General features: G+C 35.3%; 1 protein-coding gene across 3 annotated transcripts in view; it reads left to right on the forward strand.

Annotated features, from left to right (window-relative positions):
• LOC112143426 (mannosyl-oligosaccharide 1,2-alpha-mannosidase IC) overlaps window positions 1–22353 on the forward strand; it is a 226306-nt gene that overhangs the window by 142899 nt on the left and 61054 nt on the right. For all 3 annotated transcript variants that reach the window (XM_036215958.1, XM_024267380.2, XM_036215959.1), the window contains one exon: window positions 13157–13237. In XM_036215958.1, the coding sequence (XP_036071851.1) occupies window positions 13157–13237 (81 nt within the window). The remainder of the gene's footprint in view (window positions 1–13156; window positions 13238–22353) is intronic.

Consider the following 22353-nt stretch of genomic DNA (forward strand, 5'->3'; position numbering starts at 1 on the left):
TTATAAGTTGAAAGAAGAGTATACTCCAGGGGGATATTAATATTTAATTCTTTTTTTTAATCTACTAAGATATCTACCTTTTATCCTCTAACAGATTGCTGTTTTTGTAAGAATCCAAACAAGATATCACTTTTTAAGATTATATCTGGTACAAATGGGATAGTAATAGATTTAGAAATAAATGGTAGGAAAAGCAGCTGCAGAGGCTGATATGAGCCTCATATTTTTTTCCCGGTCGTGAACTCTTAAGAAGAGACTCTGGGGTTAATCCAAACTGAGCTGTGTGTAAGCCGATCAGAAGGGGAAGGAGAAATGGTTACACAGGGGTGAAGATGTTTTTTTGTCCGAAGATTATTTCTCTTTTGCTTCTGCTAAAGTCGCCAGGCTTGTAGCCATTAGCTGACCACATGTAATGACAGTCTATTGCTGTAACATCTGTGTTAGTATGTGACAGTTCAGTGAAGTGAAGGTCACTGGAACACTTTTTGTCTTCTGTTGTGGAAGAATAGGCTGTACAATCAAAATAAAGGTAATATATATATATATATATATATATATATATATATATGTGTGTGTGTGTGTGTATGTGTATGTATTTTAAGTATAAAAACTCTTTAGTTTTATTTCCCATAGAATCACAATTATTTCATTCCAAACTTTCAGGAGTGAAAAAGTTGTGTTTTTCTGAGGCACTTATTGGTTGTTAGTCTGCAGCTTTTGAGAAAGTTTTACTCAAAAAAATACACAAACTGTCAAACAACATGATGGGAATCATCTGCACAGTTTAAAAGTGACGCAATTACTGCTGGAAACATGATCCTTTACAGCAAACTGTAAAATATTTTCACTTCAACTGCTGTCAGTAAATGTATAAACTTCAGTAAAACCACCAAGAAAACAATGTTTAGAGAGTTTAGATGAAGCCAAAAAAAATGTTTTCTTTTCTAGTTTGAGGGTTAAAAGCCAAACCAAGATCTGGAAAGTGAGTTATTGATACCACATGGTCATTCATGACCGTTTTATATATTTTATTGACTTTTTTGGACCAGTACTTATTTGCAACCGCAATAAAAGTAAAAATCAGAATGTTTTGGCATGTAAGGACTTCTGTTTGTTATTAATGCTTAACGCTTCAGTTTTAGCTGCAGTGTTTACATTCTTTCAACGACCGTAACTCTTCAACTGTTTATGCAATTAACATACTTCTAGCGGATTCTGCAGCGCAGGAAAGCAGCTTTGTCCTTACGGTAGTGAAGTGCCCACGCAATCAACCTGATGATTTTGACTCAGAGTGTTGCATAATGACGGAAACTCATGTTTCTCTACGTCAGAATCAGCTGATTTCTGTTAATTGCATCAAAGAGTAACAGTATGCTTAAGAGCGCATGTTATTTAGGTTATGTTAACCTATATAACCATTTGTATCACATTTGATGCAAGCATTTCTGAGATCCCCTACCCCATTTGCATGATCCAAATTTTCTTTAAAAAAAAAAAAAAAATTGTTTATAACTTTTCAGCCCGGTAGTTCATTATCATTCCACTAGAGGCAGTAGAGAGACTTTTAAAAAATGTCTTCCTCCATGAAATTAAAAAAAAAACACTTTTGGTGGCAAAACATTTAGCTATTGTTCTTAACTTTATGGTGAGAATAACTCGTATGTTGTTGCTCGTTTGTTAAAATGCTTGCTGTATTGAAAGAATGCAGCATTTGTTGAGTATTGATTCTTTATAACTCCCTTAAACCATGTTAAAATATGTGGATCAAATTTGAAACGGTAGGTAAATAAGGTGCTATTTTTCTAAAGACTCATGTCAGAATTTTATTTCTTAAACTAACATGATCATTAGCATAAACCAAATCACCCAACTTATTATAATTGATGCTATATATTCCATTCAAAATTACATTTAAAATTTATTTTTGTGCATTTTATCAAAGGAATAACAAAAAAAAAAACATTTTAATTTCCAAAAATTGAAACTTTTTCTCACTTATTACATTTAGTGGGCTTTACATTGTTAAAGGGTTAACCAGGTTGAGTACGCACTTTCAAAGAATCCTAAATCTTTTGTTTAAAGATGGCGTTAATCATCTTTTATTTACACTTTAGTAACCCTGTAGTTTTCTTTTATAATCACATTGTTTATTTGAGAAAGAAAGCGCATTATATTCTAACAAAAAAACTCTGAAATTTATTTTTTTTCCATGAAGTTTTCTCTCATGTTTATCTCATCCACAGAAATGTTTGTATTTGTTAGAACTCTGAGCAGGAATGCTGCCATATATGGAGAAAAAAATACATTCTGGTAAATAAATAAATAAATTGGATTGTGTCTGTTTAGTTTGACAAAAAAACTGTTTATATATATTAAAAATAATTGTATCAAATTTTTAAAAGCAAGAACCAACACAATGAGCTCAGTGCCACATTTGGAGAACTGAAAAGGTGGATAAAAGACCAAAACACATGAGCAGATCAGGTGGATGCTTCCGGATTTTTTTATTTTTTTATTTTTTTTGTATTTAGTCAAACAAGGCTTAAATAAAAAGTTGTGCTTGAGTTTAGATTTAGCAGTAAATTTCACTGTCTATTTAAAAAATTTCCCATTTTGACCATAACTCAAGTCTATCAATGATTTCCATAGGAAGCAATATTTTTTTTAGTAATTGTAATGTCTTACATGTCTAACAATCTGAAAAAGTAACTTGTGATTCTGTCCCTCATTTAGCTTCTCTTTATTTAATTTTAGCACATTGGACACATAATCATCATTTATTAATGATTACAAATATTTTTATATATATTTTTTTATTCTCTGTAATTAGTATAATGACTTACTATATAAAATTGTTACAAATTTTACCCTAAAAGTCATTTGTTCCAGTTAAAAATTTGTTTTTACTGTTTGTAGGTAGAGAAATATTAGCGGTATATTAACAAAACATATTTTTCCCCCTTGAGAATGGAGGAAAAGCGTTAAACAAAAGAAAAGTGTCATGTGATACAAGTCAAGTCAACTTATGCTCATCAGCAGAACCCACGCTGTTCCACTGAATACCTTCAGTCAAATCTGCAAACCCTCCAGCATGCAGATCTAATCAGTGTAAAGCCTGATCTGTTGTGACTTTAAAGGAGCTGTTTATAGATTACAGGATCCCCTGTGTATTTCCTGATGATTCTCACAAAGTCTCTTCATGACAACCAGAGATATCCCCTGGCAATAAGCTGATACCATGTTTGAATTCCCAAGATGGCTGCGTGATGAGGATATGTGAACATTCAGGAAGATCCTTCCACATCCAGGATGAGCAGCTCTGAAGTCTCATGGGATTTGGCATAGAAGCCTAAAGAAACGAGATGATTTCTTTATCAAAATATTTTTCTTTAGAGCATTTTTAGCATTCACCACTATCGTGAATTGACTTGAACTGAAAATGAATTCAGTCTCGATGTTTCATTGACTTCAGCTTGGATGAATGTACAATTTGTGTTTTTAAAAGTATTTTTTTAACATTAATATGAGTAAAACAGACAGTAATATTATTCCAGAATAAATAAACTTTCAATATTCTACACTCCATAATAATGTATTCTGTCAAAATTATGCAATTTAGTTGCTTCAATTTAGTAAGACAACATAAACCCATTTATAATAATATAAAATGACTTTGACACATGGGTTTTAATGGGTCCATTTTACATTGAAAACGCTCAAAATACCGGATCAAACCGGACTGCACCGTACTGGACTAAGCAGAAACGAGGCTAAAGATTAAAAAACGGGTCCCAGTGCCTCCCTGCTTGACAATCGGCAATAATGGGTTGGATTGAGGGGGTTAAACCACAAAATTGTTTCCTAGTGCCGCTGTGTCTGCAGCTCACCCCTCCCCAGGAGACGGGACAAATGTGGAGAACATAGGGATATGTAGCCCCCAAGTCGCTACGGCTCCCCATTAAAGAAATGTCAAAAAAGTCAGATTCAACTACTGTCTGCCAAGTAGAAACTATGAAATTAAAAATATGGTTTTATTCTTTATAAAAATTTTTCTCACTTCATGAAATTTAATGGTGGCTTCATTAGTATTACAGTCTTCAGTGGCAACTGAGCAATAATTATCCCCTTTAATTACGATGGAAGTTGTGTGTAATCATAAACATTATTCTCTGAAACATCAGAGGACAAAAACAACCTCAAATCTTCACAATCATCTCCAGTCATCTTACAGTATTTGCATTTGTTTGAGAACTCTGTTTCCTTGCAATCAAATCAGCCCTGCTGCAACATGAAGTGAAAGGAAATGGCTCAAATTAAAACTCAAGTGTCTTTGACGCTTTGGTACAATGAGTCTAGATGCACTGTTTATTCAAAGTGAAAGGCAAGCTCGGCCTGGAGGCGAGAGATTGTGCTGCCACTCAAGATGCCTGAATTATTGTTAGTCTCCACTGTGTTTTAATAAAGAAAAGAAAGTTTGGTGACTAATAAGATAAAGCGGTAAAACTTTGGGAGCCACACACCAATCTGTCGCTCCAGATTTTTTAGCTACAAAGATGTAGAATCTATACGTTTTATTTTTTACTTTCTGGTAGAGAATGTAAAAAAAAAAAATCTTAGGATCAAGGTCACAGCAGCAGTTTGACAAAGTTTAAAAGAACCCGTTTTTATCCTAACATGAATTTGATTCCGTTTCTGAAGAGTCCTTGTCTGCATGTGTGAGAATATGAGTTGACACTGAAACATAAACTAGTAGACCTGGGGCAAAGTGGTTGTCTACCTCAAGAGGCCTGTTATCTTTTGACTCCACTGACCTCCTGACTGCTTTAAACGGGGGTTAAAATGCTCGCAGTCATGAAGGCATCACCGTCTTTTGTGGCGTCGTAAAAATGTTTTTAGAATACGATCCTGCCCTGAGCCTGAGGTGAAGCTGAGCTGATGTTTCTCATAGGATCAGGCTGGTGAAACGCTTTTTTATAAGTACCGGTAGTGGATTTGTACTCAGTAAACAAACCTGTCTGTTATTAAAGTACTAGTAGAGTAGCTTTATTTCTTATGTGTAACATAAGCTTAGATAGCAACAACTTTTGGCAATCAGCGGATCACGTTAGAAGGTGTGGGATGTCAAAGGGAAAAAAGGTGAAAGCTTAAAAAGGGGGTTCCCGTCCAGAACTTCTGGCCAATGATATCGGGCGCAAATGATACTTTTTTTGCGGCCGGCTCTGGCAGGAGGAGGGACTTACTTCAGACTATTAATTTCTGAGCCACATATTCGTTCTCTGTGGCCAGATTCTCTTGCCTGCAGCGCGATTTTGGTGTCGGACATGGTGCAATTTGGGTGGGAGATGTTGCACGTCAATCAATCAGTCACTCAGATTTGGACACGTGATGTTTTCAGGGACTCAAACAGCAAGTTAAAAAAAAAAAATCCAATATGGCCGCTCGATTCAAAGATTTTTGTGCTGAACTTCCATCCATTTTCTAAACCAGTTTAGGCTACAGGGTTGCCGGAGACTGTCCTGGTTACGGTTGGGCGAGGGTTGGGGTACACTCTGGACACGTGGCCAGAGTGTCAGACTTTCTGCACAGTTAGTGATGCAATTTCATGTACAGAATTTTATACTTAAGTGTAGGCCTGGAACCTAAGAAGATTACTGAAACCCTTTGAGAACTAATTTCCTTCAATTCCTACTCAAGTATATTTTACCTCTTGTAAAATTGTTATTAGTGGTCTTTCAATCATGATTATATCATTTTTAGTCTAAATTAAAAAGTTGGTGTCGTTTTTATAAAACCTATTTTCTCCAACATAGCAAGAGCTTATAAGAAATTCACCTTTTGGTTGTAGGCGGGACTGTTGGCACAGAAGTAACCCTACACTGATATCCCAGCATTCCTTTCTTTACATTCTGCAGCTAGCTTACGGACCAAACCAACCCCAAGCTAACATTAGCCTAGCTAAAAAAAACGACAAGCAGTATTAAAGTTATCCAGTTTAAAATTATACAGTTTCAACTCAGACTAGGAAAATAAAGACGTTAAAGGATCTAGTTGTCTGCAAGTGGATGATTTAGAACTTGAGGAGAGAGACTTTGGCCCATCCATGGTAGTAGCTGCATCGCAAACTAACTTTTTCAAACCGCTGGTTTTCATCTACTCCTGATTCATCAAGATTTGAATAAAGACTTACTCAGAAACACAGTTTTAATCTTAAATTATTTTAAATATGTCCTCCATTATGAAGGAAATAGTACAAGAAGATGCTAAAAACACAATTTTCATTGGAGTGGGTCATCTAACATCGTTTACATACCGTGTCATGACAGTATATTGACAAAAATTTTACTACTGATGTTTATTAATTCTAATAAAGTCATTATAATTCAACATTTATTAACTCGTCAACTCAAAATGTTGGGTCTCAAGTGACTCCTCTTTTCCGTGGACCGTTTGCCGGTAAATAGCTTCGTTTCTCCGTATTGAGGAAGAGTGCAGCTCTGTTGGTGAAGTCTGATCGACTGGGAGGTATTTGATGAGAAACAGAGGCAGACAGTTGCTCACAGAGCTGAGAGGAAGCAAAACGGGCCGCAGCGGTGAATAATAAGGACAGAGTGTGAGCATAACAGAACCCAATGATGCTTGCGCATCGTCTTTGAGGAAGCGGTGGGAGGCGGCTGCATCCCTCAGAAGAGATCGGGAACTTGATCGCTGGATGCGGCTCATGCAGTTTTGCCTGTTTGAGTCCACAGATGGAGTGGTGGGTGGGGGCGTCCAATAATGGAGCGGGATGAGGGCTGATGGGTTGGGCTGTAATTCAGCTGTAATTTATCATCCTGGCAGCTTTTTTAATTATTCACCAGGCTGTTACTATACAATTTATTGCATTTAGTAGATGCTTATGCTGTTAATACATGAACTCTCTTTTTGTGCCTACTAAATGATGTTTAGGGAGTCGTTCTGTACTACTGGGTTCAAAGAATGATTATCAAAGAAAAAAAAAATGCAAATTTCATGATCGGTTTCTGCTTGGCAGCCTCTCTGTTTTAATCATTTATTTACATTTCCAAGCTTCACTTAGTTCTTAATTGAGTTTTTTCTTTGGTCATGTGGTTTTAATGATGGCAGATGCACTTAGACGAGATGTTGTTTACAGAACTTCTTGTGCTTTCTAAAAACGGAAAGAAAAGATCTCAGAAAGGAGAAACGGCTCACTTTAGTGGTAACTGCAGCAGTGTTATTAAAAAAAAAAATCTGTTACTTGAGGCATTGGGAGGTCTTCTGAATCATTTATTTATTATATTGCTAAAAATTCAAGCAGTAACACTGCATTTCAATGAAGCTCATTTTGTCAGGATAAAACTCTACAAAATCTGTTCCCTGTATTTGACTTACTGACCCGAGTGCGCTCGGTCCACAAAACCAATCACTCAAAATCATCAACACTCCAACCCATGATGTGGAGTACTGAGCACCACACGCGTTGATTTGAAAACCTCCTGATAAAAGCAAACACTTTTTCTCTGACAACATTTTTTTGGGGGGTTGATTAATCAGTCTTTAACACACTTCCAATTCATTTTTTTTTTAATAAATACACTGTGAAAAAGGGATAGCTTAATTTTTTTTAACAGTTGCCTCTTTTTTAAATGACTCAGGCTTTTTGATTTTGGCTAAAAACTGCATCATCATATTTAAAAGGTCACTGGGAACAATCTTAAAATAGAAAAAATATATAGTTGGAGTGGGAATTGAAGTTTCTGTAAGGTTAATGAAAGTTGTACCCACTTATGATGTAGAGGTGAGGCTGTGTGTCGTACAATGTCCTCATGCCAAACTCTAGTCGTTAGTGAAGAGGGCATTCTGGCTCCTTTCTGACACCGCACATGCTGCATCCCTACACAAACTTAGCTAATTTCATCATTTCTAGCAGCCAGGCTGCATGTAAGGAGTGTGCACTTATCGCCTGAACACTAATTTGGACAGTAGCTTAAGCACTAATAAGTCTCTTGTGCAGTGCGCAGGATTTGGAGGGGTTGAAAGAATGAAAAATCCTTACAATGCGCCAGCATCTCGCTTACCCCACCAGTACTTCCTCATACGTGTTGTTTACATGTTCACTACAACCTGTCACCTGTAGAAAAAATGTGCATAAATATTTACAGGTTTACTGAGCGGTCTACAACTTTGATACTTCCTGCTGGCCACCTACGGTTTTTGCCCCTATTTCCTGTCTGCAAACAAACCGTATCCGCCCATAATTCAATTCTTGATTTGTAAATCATACAATACATTTTGTGCGTAAGTATCAAAATTCAGAAATTAAAAAAAATACAATTTACACATGAAAAAATAAAAATTATAACAGTTTTAAACTAAATTACACACAAATCTTTAAAAATTATGCAAGAATTGCTTCTTACGCACACACAAAACCACATTTACACACAAATCTGAGGTGAGACTCTTTTAACGTCACTGAGAAAGAAAATATGAGTGTGTAAGTGATGCGTTTAAATGCTGCCACAATGCTGGGTCATCAGTTTTCTTATCAGCCGCTTTGAAGTTAGATAGTGAATAATATCCGGTGAAAACTTGACATTTTCCCCACTTTCTTAAACAGATGTTCCCCAATAATTAATATAAAAAAGTCTAAATACGCATTTTGAAAAAAAACTCATCACTAAGGTTTCTCTATTCTCATTACTCTTTTGTGACTGCGCAAGAATTACTCATGCACAAATCAAGAATTATACATGCACAAATAAGGGTGAGACTATATTCTCTCCATACAGTTCTGAATACGGTTTTAGATCAATTCCACTGATTGTGAGTAAATCCGTAGATTCAAATTAAATGCAAATTAAAAGTCCTTTTTTCCACAATGTATTTATTATTAGCAAAAAATCTTGTCATAATTTAAGTTTGCTCTTCATTTGCTTCAGAGATGAGCTACAGATGCGGATGAACACAGGAAAAGGGTCTCTTCATTTGACAAATGAAGAGTTGGAGTGAAGTGGAGCAGCCTTGTCAAAAGCAGGGCCAGCAGCTGGGCCTGCAGCCTGCAGCCTGCAGCCGGCTCTGCTTTCCACCATCAGTCTAACTCCGTTGCTTTCATGAGTTACGTGTTAATTTTCAGGGTTAACTAAATCACATCAAATAAGTGAAACCGGCGAAAACAATCAACCACTTCATTTTGGTTTTTGGCCCATTTTGTTTGTCACATTTGTTAATTTGAGTTGAAACTGTTAAAAATCTGGATGGTGGCGATGCTGTAAGGGTAATTAGGCAATAATGCCTCTCCATTAGCAGTAAAGCACTGCAGTAACGCCAGAGCGAGACACCCCACTGGGCAACTGTTTAGTCTTCCTGTTGCCACACAGCAACACGGCCACCAACTGTGCCAGCCAGGCTCCCGTCCCGGGAAAGTCTGGGCTGAGCGTGACGACGATCTTTGCCACGTCGAGAGGCTGTGAACAAACGGTGTCAGCGGCAGAGCGCGGTGCTGGTGAAGCAGAACACCTACAAGCTTTGACAGCCGTGATCCATTACCCCTCATTAATCAATTATGTTCTCTGGCTCCTCCCGAACAACAATGAATGTTTAACCATTAAAATGCTAATTTTTCATTCAATATTCTGCATATTTAAAAGATCTCAGGTGTAATTGATATCAATTTAAGGATTGTAAACAATTAGATCAGTGTTTTTGTTTTCATTTTACTGTTATAATGAATGAAAAAGTCTTTAAACTTGTATTTTTTTTATTTATATTTAGTTTTACATATTTTTTACCTGCTCTACTTTAAATGATTGATTTAAAGTCCCACTCATTTTTCAAAGACATTTATGCATAGCTGCATTAGAAATACATTTTTGGGTTATGGGCGGGACTGTTGACACAGAACAACCCACCCCCCTCCCTGTCACTATAGTTCTGTTTGCGCACTCACACACGAGTTTATAACCTCATAGCTTTTTAATCTCCCCCGCCACACTGGAATAAATTGTTAAACTTCATTAATGTTTAATTTTCTCTGTAATTCCCCATTAGTGGTTCACTACAAATAAATTGACCTTTGTTTAGGTGCAGAACGTTATTCTGCATTCATGTGATTTTGGGAGATTTTGTTGTTTTTCTGGCGTTCATGTATGTTTTCCTAGTCATTTTTTAATCATTCCAACACCACGTGAACCCAGCAGTTCATCCCATTGATGTAACCGGCACTAAAATGAGAACAAAAGTCACAATTTTAAAATAAAATAATAATAAAAAATAGTTTCAAATTGTTCATATTAATTTTCAATCCAAATCAAAGCATATTTTTGTTCAGATTCAGTGTTATTTCTTTCTTTTAAGAGGTGGATTACCAAACACTCCAAACATCTGCTCCTGATCTGGTCCCTCTGCCAAATCTTAAAATAAATAAAGTTAGAAATTTTTAAAGCAGAATATGTTTTTGCTACAAGTCCACTAATGTTTTTTTTGCCCCTAAATGGTTTAATCCTTAATTAAAAGGGCTGTTTCTCTGTTCTTGTTCCCTTGAACTGTCTTTATCAATTGGTTTTATATTTTTGGGAGCAGTAACATTCTGTTTATCTGGTTTACTTTAAACTGTCAAACAGTTAAAAGTCTTATTTTTATTACTAGATGAATTCAGCTAATGTCCTCAAAACCAACATTTCATCATAAACTTCAGCTGAACTTGCTGAGCAGAAAATATCTGAGTTGCAAACTTTAAGATCAGATTTAAAGTCCTAAAGTTAGTTTTCCTCACTCTGTATTTTCTGTGACTTGATATGTAACAAACACAACTTGCATTTCCACCAACTTACATTCAACTGTTAATAATAAAAATAAAAAAAAATCTTCAACCTAATATTACTCCTATGTCTCTTGAATTGCCAACCAGCGTCTGTAACCTGAACGATCTCAGTACCTGTTCCTGTTCAACGATCAAAACATGAATTTTAAAAAGGAAAACCTTTTTTTTGGTCAATATTTTGCTGTAAAATAAAAAATCCTAATTGACGGTTTCGACAAATTCCTCATTAGATTTAACATAGCATCGCCATAGTCAAGTACATCAACATTTTCAAACATGTACGGAGATGAAAACTTAAAAAGATGTAAGCAACTTCCTGTCTTTATGTGTATGTTTTAAAGTGGAGAAAATTGCCCTTTCTGGCACCCAATTACAGTTTCCTTCTGATCCGCACTTAAGATAGCAATTTCCTTCTCAACGGGTCTTCAGCTAACTGAGTACCATTCGGCTTCAGCTTCCAGCACAAGAGCCAGTAATTATGGTGACATACTGTGATGCTTGTAGTGTCACCTGTTATTTTGTTTCATTTTCACTAAAGAAATGGACCGTACTGCATAGGTTAGCTGAGAATAGCATCACTTATATGACATAGCTGGCTTCTAAATATGAGGTATTTTCTACAAACATTCACTAAATATAAATTATCTTAAAATGATAAAATGTGTTATCCTTTTTTTACATGACTCGACCATAAAATGACCATTTCTTAAAATATTTTGAGCAGGATTAAACTTTTATTCTTTTCCTGAATATATTCCAGAGTAGACGCTGGATATTAGAAGAGATTTTCCTTCTTTAAATTGGCAAAACTCTGGGAAAGTTTCCAAAAAACGTTCCTTCTCCACATGCAGCAGTAAGACGTTGACTGAACGCTTTCAGAACGAGTTCCTTTTAGGAGCTGCTGCCACTGTTTGCTTGGATTTTACTAGGTAGTTGAACAGAAATCTTTCCAAACTTTTATCCTTTTTCTTTGAATTATTTCCAATTTCTTCAACTTTGTGTGATTTTAGGTATTACTTTTTTTTTTTTTTTAAAGGAAGTGTTTTCATTCTTGCAGCTTGCACCTATTTTACACCACTTTGTGCTGCTATTATTGCTCATCACCTCAGCAGTTATCACTTATTTAGGTTTGTTAAATTTGAGTTTTCTTCATATAAATTAAGTTCATGTTAAAGTGTGAGGATTTGTTTTAAAATGCAACATTAGAAAATATATTTCTAATGGCAAATCTGTTTATTTCCATAAGCTAAACCAAAAGTTAATATCAGGAACGCTTAAATGTTCACACATCTTTGGTTTATTGGTTTATTTCAAGCAGTGACTTTCCACAATACAACAAAATGCCACAAATATACCAAACTCATTTCAGAAATAGTGAAATGCGTTGATTAAAAAAACAAAAACAAAGAAAAAATAACATAAGGAAACATAAGGAATAAAATAATTCTCTCATAATTAGAGATCTTTGCAATACAAAAATAGCCATTAAACCGTCTCAGGGCCAAATTAAGTTTTAGTTACAGAAAAAAATTGAAATTTGGGGAAAATAATCAAATGGGGTAGTATGGTAGTAATGGTGAATCCTAACTACCCTAATAGGTAGTTAGCATTTAGCTGTTGGAAATCTGCAACGCCGGCCCTGAAAGGGTTAATACAATAATAATAATTATGCTTACATTACACTTTTAGGTCACTTTTAGGTAAAGTGAATATTCACTAAAGTCAAATAGTTTGATTTATTGCTTGAAAAATAATTTGAAGAAACAAACGTATGTAATATCACCCCTACTGACTTATATTTTATATTTTGACAGAGTTGTCATATTCTGGTGCTGATAGGAATAAGAGCAATTTTTTTTTGTCAAGAAACAAAATAGTGCTTATTGATTATCCTTAGAAAAAAAAATGAAATTATATACATTACGTGTTGTGAAAAAATACTTTAAATACTATTTCTCTAAAAAAACAAAATGTGTTTGAAGAGTTTTATTTTGAAGGATCAAATGGTGATGGTGGAATCTATATTATTAGCCCTCTGAGATATATAATACATCACCTGATAAATCTTTAAAAAGTAATAAAAAAAAAGAAGCACAGAATGAAAATCAGCACACCTGGAAGTGATAAATAGAACGTACATATTCATGCACCTCAGAGGCTTTAAAGCTTTGTAAAATATGTATCTGCACATCTGCACTGTGCTACTTCCAAGAAGTCTCCCTCTAGAAATTAAATGTAAAAAAGTTGTGGAGTTTCCTTCTTTCTCTTTGTTCTTCCATGATGCTTCATCTCAGAATGACTCAGTAATGTGATCTCTTGCTGTTTTTGGTTCAACAGAATGGCGAGGCGTCCCTCTTTGAGGTGAACATCCGTTACGTCGGCGGGCTTCTTGCGGCGTACTACCTGACAGGAGAGGAGGTGAGTTTCATCGTCTGTGTCTCCATCCAGTCCCTTCAAACGAGCGAGTGTCACCAAGTCTGACAGAGTTGCTCTTGTAATATTTCAAATGTCATGCTCTATTAATTTAACATTAGTAAAAGAAGAGAGCTGTTGAATCTAGTAAATGACTGCTATAAAGTTGCGGTTTTAAAGAACATTTTTGAGAAAAACTTTATTTTTAGAAATACTCTTGTTTATTGTTGAAAGGGCTGCTTAATGTAACCACAACTATTAGTTAGATTTCTTGAGGAAACTTGTGTTTTCCCAAAGTTTTTTCTGTTGTTGAGGATGTTTGGTTATAAAGAAGATTACATTGTTAATATAAGTAAATAATAAAAAGAAAATTAAAGCAGATACAGTTGAGTTTAGAACAGGAGCACAAGACATTTTCTGTGAATTGTTTGTATAATATCAGAACAGTTTTGTCTTTTTCTCTTGTTAAATTTGTTGAAATTGAGGTTTATGTGTGCACACATTAATGGAATGTTTTGCTAAAATTCCTTTTAAATCACTTTTAGTATAAATTAAATGCATTTTCTTAGTTTTTTTTTTTAGAATCTTTAGATCAATGACTGTCCTGCTCTCAATAGACTTAAGTAAGTTAACATAGTCAATGGACTTGAGGCTGTTTTACATTGATCTGTCTGCTCTGTGAGTCAAACAGGTTCATTAATCAACTGGAACTTTTACATCATGTTTGTCTACGTCTGACATCCGTTCTTCCACACTGGAAGCTTTACGTATGATTTTTATATCTATCTGTCAACACATCAGTTTTTCATTAAAAACCTGGAGAATCCAATGCATGTTCTCTCCCAACTTGTCCGAAGGCCGTTTGGTACCAGGCCACAGACACTAATCAGGGGTCCCAAACCCTCCGGACCAGTTCCTGTACCCTGACCCAGTACAGGTTCGCGTCCCCTACTACGTCCCAAAATGCCAAAAGTATTTGACTAAAGCGTCAAAAAGGGAGGAGGAGGGGGCCCAAACTAAACGTCCATTTATGACGAGTTGGGAATAAAAATGTGTAAGAGAAACAGGAAGCAAGTTTGGTTTTCAAAGTAAAAGCTTGTTGTATTTTCAAAATACAACTTTATAAAAATGTATTTCATATTTAAAGTCCCATTCAATAATTCACCTTAACACTGCAGAAAGTTTAGTTTTGGAAGTACAAAAACATCTTTTATGACTCAAAACAAAGGGGGGCCTGATTGCCAAAGTTTTGGATGTTGATGACATGGGGGTGGACGGATTGACTGGGCTGATGGAAAGTAGCTGGGACAGATTCCCCACACAGACATGCCCGTGTAAGTTGCTGTGGTTGTTCGGTGAGATCAGTCAAAAAAGATGCTGTTCTGGAAGCTGTTGCTTTAAATAAAAGTTTGTTTGTAGCAGGTATCGTCCAGGTTAAAGGATCAGAAACTTTGATAAGTTTTTAGCTTTGGCAGAAAACAAGTATGGACGCTCCGTCAACTCTGGAGGATACATAACGATTAAAATTGCCTTCAACGAGCGCACACTACAAGCGGTCCAGTTCATTATCGGCATGTTGTGAAATAACCGGAGGTCAATGTGTCACCGTAATGAGCATCTGGCTGCAGCAGCTTCCCGGAGCGTGCGGATATCATACTCGGCAGCTGTTCTGTTGGTGGATGAGACCGTGCAGCAGCAGAGTTAATGGAAAGAAGATGTGGTGGCACTGAACACTGTCGCTTTAATGGACATTGATTTGCAGGCCACACAGGTTGAGGCGTAAAATTGTCAACCATCAGTGGATGAGTGAAATATGAACACATTATTGGAGCGGAATATTTTTATGAAGCCATTACTCCACATTTGCCTGCCGTTAAAGTCATGCAGAAAATATTCTTCTATTTTGTTCACTGGCCCATGTAAATTTCTATATAAGGCATCTGTAATGATAGTTCCTAAAATGAGAGGGTTGTCACACAAGGACAGCCTCTGCCCACTGTCCTGCTGTGCTTTTGTGCAGCTTACTTTATAACTTTGCTCATTGTGGGAATGTTTAGTAAACATTCACAGAGTCACATTTTTTAGAAGTCTTGTATCAAAACTTTCAGCTTGTTCAGAACATCACTCCTTGTGTTTTTGGTTTTCATAAACTTAGTAGTTTTTGAAATATTGAGCAACATATGCCCCATAGGAAATGAATGAGAGTTTTCAAATTTCATCATTTTAAGTAGATTAGCAACACGCCTTTAAATATATCCTTTAAATATGTTTTCATCTTTTATAGTCATTTTTGAAAAAAATGGAGTTTACCTAATATTTTAGCAATAGGCTAATGCTTTTAACTAATTTAGTTTACTGAGGAATTTTAGGCTATTTTTGGAGATTAGCTAGTATTTTAGCAACAAGCTAGCTTTTTCTTTTTTTTTTTCTTTTTTTTTGCTAATTTGTTATCTACTGATGTAGTTTTATGCTAATTTGGAGTTTAGCTAATGTTTTAGGAACATGCTAACATTTTTGACAAATTTATTTTACTAAGGATTTTTTGGCCATTCTGGAGTTCAGCTAATATTTAAGCAATGTGCTAGCTTTTGGCTAAATTGGCCTCTACTGAAGTTTTTAAATGCTAATTTGGAAAGGTTTTTCTTAGGCTACTTTAGAGTTTACCTAATATTTTAGCAACATGCTAATGCTTTTGACTAATTTGGTTCACTGAGGAATATTAGGCTATTTTGGAGATTAGCTAGTATTTTACCAACAAGCTAGCTGTTTTGGCTAATTTGTTATCTACTGAGGTAGTTTTATGCTAATTTGGAGTTTAGCTAATGTTTTAGGAACATGCTAACATTTTTGACTGATTTAGTTAGCCTACTGAGGATTTTTTGGCTATTTTCGAGTTTAGCTAATATTTAAGCAATGTGCTAACTTTTGGCTAATTTGGCCTCTACTGAAGTTTTTTTTTTATGCTAATTTGGATAGTGGCTAATATTTTAGCAACATGCTAATGTTTTGGCGCATTATTTTATCTACTGAGGTTTTTCTTAGGCTACTTTAGAGTTTACCTAATATTTTAGCAATAGGCTAATGCTTTTGACTAATTTAGTCTACTGGGGATTTTTAGACTATTTTTGATTTTAGCTAGTATTTAACTTTTTTTTTTTTTGTTTTTGGGCCAATTTTACTTTACATTTTCCAGAAATTTAGGTCAACTTCCGCACTCTTTCATAGTTCTTCAATAAAATTTCCAGTCTTTTAGCAAATGTAACAATTTGCTAATAACTTTTGCATTTTCAGCAAATCCCTTCAGTAATTAAAGTAAATTGCATCACCATCTTCAGCAAAAAGCTTCAGCATCTTAAGCGACAACTTTCAGCAAAAAGCATTCACACTAGCATTATCGCGGGTAATGCAACTTCTCTAGTTTTTCTTATTTTCCTAATACATCAACGCCCTTCACTGTTGCGCAGGTATCCATCACATGCCTATCTCGTTCATTTTGTGAGAAAAGGTTACGCACAGCCAGATTTATAGCTACCTGAACCTGCTCCTCTAGATTCTCCCATTAGAGACTTCTCCTTGCAGTCTGCTGTTCCATTTGGATGATAAAACCAACAGATTGAAGGTCTGTCGCTGCCGCAGAGACTTAAATCAGCTGAGACAGTGTTGCAGGAGGCTATTACCAAACTGTGGATGTGGATTGACCAGAGGATATTGGGCAGCTGCTGCTGTAAATGATTGGTAGGGAGTGGGGAATGATTACGGCTCCTTGTGGGACACAGTTTGTCTGAGAAGTGCTTTGAGCAGAACTGCAAGAACACCTGACCATTAATAACCTCCTGTTGTTTTTAACCGTGTGGGATGTACTTTTAATGGGCGTGTTTCCTTGGTGTCCCTGAAGGCTCGCAGTTGGTCTTTATGGACACATCCTCATATTAGATGTTGGGTTCAAAGCGCTCCGACTGCTCCTAGCTTCCTCTTCCATCATTTACTGTCACTTTTTCCTTTCTTGGCTAAATGGCTCAACTTTATTGCTGATTAAAGAGGAAGTAGGTGTGTCTCACTTTTGAATGTAGCTCTGTTCATGACTGCTGTCGTGAACATCGTCATCTTTTGATCTATAGCAAAAGTGTTCCCAGTGGTCTTTTAATTATGATGATGGATGTTTATTTTACTTTCTTTTTTTGGCAAATTCTAAAAACCTTTATTTTCCAGGGCCAAAGTTGTAGTTGTGGTGTGAAAGTAAGCCTGTGCTGATATCCCATCATCCCTTTGTTTATATTCTCTCCCACTAGCTTACAGGCCCTCACAAACCTAAGTAACATCAGCAGTGCAACAAAAATGGTGAACAATATCGGAGCTATCCATCCGTACACTTATGATCCAGATGCCAGCTCAGACGAGGAAACTGAAGCCGTTCACGGATCTATTTGTCTGCAAGCGGAAGCATCAGAAGGGAGCTGATTTCATTTGCTGCGTTGCGAAAGAGACCTTTTTCAAACAGCATTATTTTCACCATCTCCTAATTCATCCCCATCTGAGTAAACAATTACACAGAAATGCAGTTTTAATCTTCATTTTTTTATATATATGTTGTCCTTCGTGAGAAAAATGCTGCTGTTTTTGAATATAAATTAAAAGTAATGTGCAATTCTCAATTTACAATTCAATTTGTAATTTAAGCTTGGAATATGAAAATAATTTTACAATTTAGAATTTAATATGAAAACAAAATTTAGCATGACAATTAAAAAAATAAAATATGAAATAAAAAAACTAAATCAATTTTATTTTAAATTGTCATGGGTTTTTAATGTCATAATTCAAAATTTACTTATGCATTTATTTATTAGTTTATTTCACAAGGACAGTGCACATCACTGCAATGCGCCAGAATTAGCCCAAAAGCTATTTTTCATCCGTAGTCCCTGGAAAGACAATGCATGTTGGAATTTACTTTACAATATTCAAAAATGACATTTCAATATATGGTTTGCTTTAAATTCATTTTAAAGAAACTTCAAATCCATTGCATAATTTGTAATATGCCATGGTGCTTTTGTGTCATAATTCAAAAGAAATCGCAAAACAACCGGTGTATAGTATTTTCATTTATGCAAACTATCAGACGCTCATCAGGCCGGGGCCTATCACCTTCAAAAATGTCTTTCTTCTAATCTCCACAATTGAACAATTAATTCTTTTTCACAAGATTGTTTTGTGAGAGACTGAGTTTAAGGATACACTCCAATGAAAACCATAATTTTGGTGTTTATAACATAATCTTGTAGCATTTGTTTCTCACGATGGAGGACACGTATGAAAAAAATAAGATTAAAATTGCTTTTCTGAATTTTATCTTATCCAAAAAGTTGTGAATCAGGAGCAGAAGAAAAAATTCAGATGGAGAAAGCTTGTAGCTATGTACATTCGGTGAGCCATAAGCTCTCTGTTCCGCTCCATTTCGATGCATCTGCTTACAAACAAACAGATCCATAAACAGGACTGTAAGATATTTGGAAAGAGAGTAAATAAAGGCATCATGGGAAATAAGGGTAGGCTTACTCCAATCCAAGAGTCCTGCCCACAACCCACAGGCGAATTTCTGATTAATTACTTTTTATTTATTAATTTAGCCTAAAAACAGCATCATCATGATTAAAAAAAACCTGGGAACTTTAATGTTTTGTCTCCATGTTCATGTCTAGCATATCCCTGTTTATCATTTGCATGCAGGTAAAGGTGTGTGGCATCAAGAGGTTTTTGCGTCACTTTCCCCCTCAGCGAGAACACTGAACAAAGAAAGTAAAGTGACACGGGGAAAAAGAATGATTTCAATCAGCCTCGTCTGAAAAATTGCTTGTGGGCTGCGTTTAGAACAGCAGGGGGGGGGAGGAAGGAAGCAGCGGCTATAGCAGAAAAGTTAGATTTCATGGTAATTTGTTCATCAGTGATGGAGAAACGAGTGAAGAAAGGAAACAAGCGATCAAGAAATGAAGTAGATAAATGGAGGGCGCATGCATTCATGAGCAGGTAAAGCAGACGAGAAGCACGCTCAAAGAAAAGCTGGAATGGTCACGTCCTGAAAATGTTTAGCTCCTCTCAGAGATCAAAGAAAACAAAATGCAGCATGATATTTTCTAACAACATGAAGGCGGTTTGTGGTAAAAGGTATAAGCAGCTCCTGAAAAGCATTTTTTTATATTTAGGTACCACACTCACTTCATATATTTTTAGTTTACTACATATATTTAACATTAAATAGCATTAGTTTCTTATTTTTTAGTGCTGTTGGTGGATAAAGCGAGAAAGATACACACATCTGAGTTCACTGTGTTAGAAGAGTATTTATAAAACATTTGAAAGTTTTTTTTCTTTTTTTTAAGTTCCCAAAAGAACTTTAGCTGGTCTGTTATTGAGTACTGCCTGAAACTAAAGGCTTCAGCTTCTGTTGTTTTATATTCTTACAGTCAAATCACTCTATACGGCTGAGCTGTTTGTGTTGCATTATTTATATCACGATGTTTCTCACATACAGTTTTTGAGGAAACGTCAGAACAGCAGAGAGAACACTCTTGTACATGTAAGAGATAATGCACTTCAAAATGTGCATTATCAAAAATGTCTGATAATGCACACTTTGAAGTGAATTATCATTATGGTCATATAAAATAAATAAATAAAATAAATCATATTTTAAAATGATGGTTTGGAATGTCATCTAAATGAGAAATTATTAGGGGTTTGTATTTTTTCTCTCACATGATTAGACGTGTATCCCTATAAATGATCCACAAATCGATTAATGAAAGGTTCAACTTTGTAGCGATACAATACAGTCCAATTATTTTATCTATAGATTTTTATTGTTCTTTTAGTGTTTAAAACTATAAATAAAAATGCATTTTAACGGAAAAACTAGTTATTTTGGGGGGGCCACTTTTAATCTTAAGCAACAAAAACAAAAAGTGTTTGACATGACAGCTTCAAACATTAAAACCCGTCATTTTGGGTCATTTAGATTTTTTTCTTCGTTGTGGTTAAATGAAAATGTAATTAATTTATACAGGTTTTGTTTAAATATCTGTGGGGAAAAAATGTTAATTATTTACAACACACATCCATCATTGTGGTTTACCTTCAACCATTTGTAAGTTATTTGACTTGGTAGAAACAAGCTTGTGATTGGATGCTTTTGTTTGCATTATGTGCACATTTTAGTGCAAAGACAGTAGAGAAACAACAAAAAAGTTTGACAAAAACTTATTTTTTTTAACTTCTTGGTGGATTTTGTGCTTCTTCATCAATATAATCTTGTTCGTATCTGTGGTTTTCAACCAATACTGTTGTTACTCTCTGTACTAGATACGTGTTTCAATCTTTATCCTTAAAATCGCTAAAGGATTAAAGTATTTACCAATTTTTCAAATTGACTGACACGACATGAAAACCTCTCAATCCGACTGAAGGACCATCGCAAACATGACCCAAAAATCCCTCTGCCCTTCAGACAAGTTATCTGAGCCATTCTTGTTTTGTTGTAAAAGTTTAAGAGACACCAGGGAATTGAAGTCCGTTTTAGAGCTTAGCACAAGTTTCCAAAGGCAATTTATTTTATTTATGTACTGAAAGTCCTTCATATCATATCACTTATTTTTAATGTCCATTGTGATGAGAAAACAATGCAAACAGTTTTAAACTCATCTGTCATTCCACAAAGTCAAAGTCATAACACTGGCAAAAAACTTGCTGCATTAAGATGCTCCACCATCTATAAAAACTCTTAAAACATCCAAATATGCTTAGTCGTTCAAAAGAATGTTCTTTTTTCTGCCCCAGACGGGGCATAATCTTCCACATGTATCAACAATACACGCAAGCAAAGAGCTACACAATTCCTCTCATATTCTATGATTGAAATATTGTATTTTCAACCTGATTAAAGTTTTTTGTTTACAACCTTTTGATCTACAGAACAATTCAATGTCTTTAAATTAAGAAGACTTTGATGGGCTTGTTCTTGGGAAATCCCCCACATTCCCAGATGAAACCGGTCTTCTCCCATGTGTGACTGGATATTTCTGTCTGTGTGAGATGAGAGATGCGAGAAGAAAGACAGGCGGATGGAAGGATGGAAGAGGAACGCAGTGAGGAGTGCAAATAGCTGGAGAGACACAAGAATCGAGACAGTTGTAGAGAAAAGTCGGTAATGTGTCAAAGTCAAGGTCCACGGGCCGGATCTGTATTATATCCGGCCCTCCAGATCATTTAATGTTCTTGTTATTAATGGCCCGATGTTATCTTGTGCTAATTTTTAACTTGGGTCATTTTGACAAAACACATTTTTATGTCAAGTAAAATATTGAAAGTTTAAAAGTTTAAAAAATTGGCATTCTAGTAGCTTTTTGGACTATTTTGGCATTTACTAAGATTTCTTAAGGCTATTTTGAAGTTTATCTAATATTTCAGCTACATGCTAACTGTTTTGGTAAATTTAGGCTTTTTAAAAAAATTTTAAGGCTGTTTTGGAGCTTAGCTAATATTTCAGCTACATGCTAACTGATTTGGCTAGCTTAGGCTTTTTTCAGTTTTTTTAGGCTAATTTTAAGTTTAGCTATCTTTTCAGCTCAATGCTTGCTGTTTTATTTATTTATTTGTACGGTTTTAGGCTAATTTTAAGTTTAGCTAATATTTTGGTGGGTGTGTGTTTTGGATTTAGGCCCCATTTGCAATTTTTTTTTTTTGTCTTTAGATTTATTAATTTCTGGTTGAGTTTGTGTGTTTACTTTGCTACTTACATTTCACTAGAGGATTTTATGTGGTACGGGATGTCTTTTATTTTGAAAGAAAATCATGTAGACCTCCAAAGTATTAGTAACTGATTCATATTTGGAAAAATACTGTTTTCTCTTTATGTATTTCACATATTTTCCCCTGCAACTCTATCTAAAATATTAAGAAATCTTCATATGAAGCATCACTGAACATGGATAATATTTAATGTTAAGTTTTGTATGTGCCCATTAATGCTCACAGAATTCTCATAATCAAATTAAAAATAAGTTCTATGAACCCATAAAGTTCACTTTTAAAAGCTTTTTTTTTTTAAATTTCTGCAATAGTCACAT

Source organism: Oryzias melastigma, linkage group LG16, assembly GCF_002922805.2.
Source record: "Oryzias melastigma strain HK-1 linkage group LG16, ASM292280v2, whole genome shotgun sequence".
Classification (NCBI taxonomy): Eukaryota; Metazoa; Chordata; class Actinopteri; order Beloniformes; family Adrianichthyidae; genus Oryzias; species Oryzias melastigma.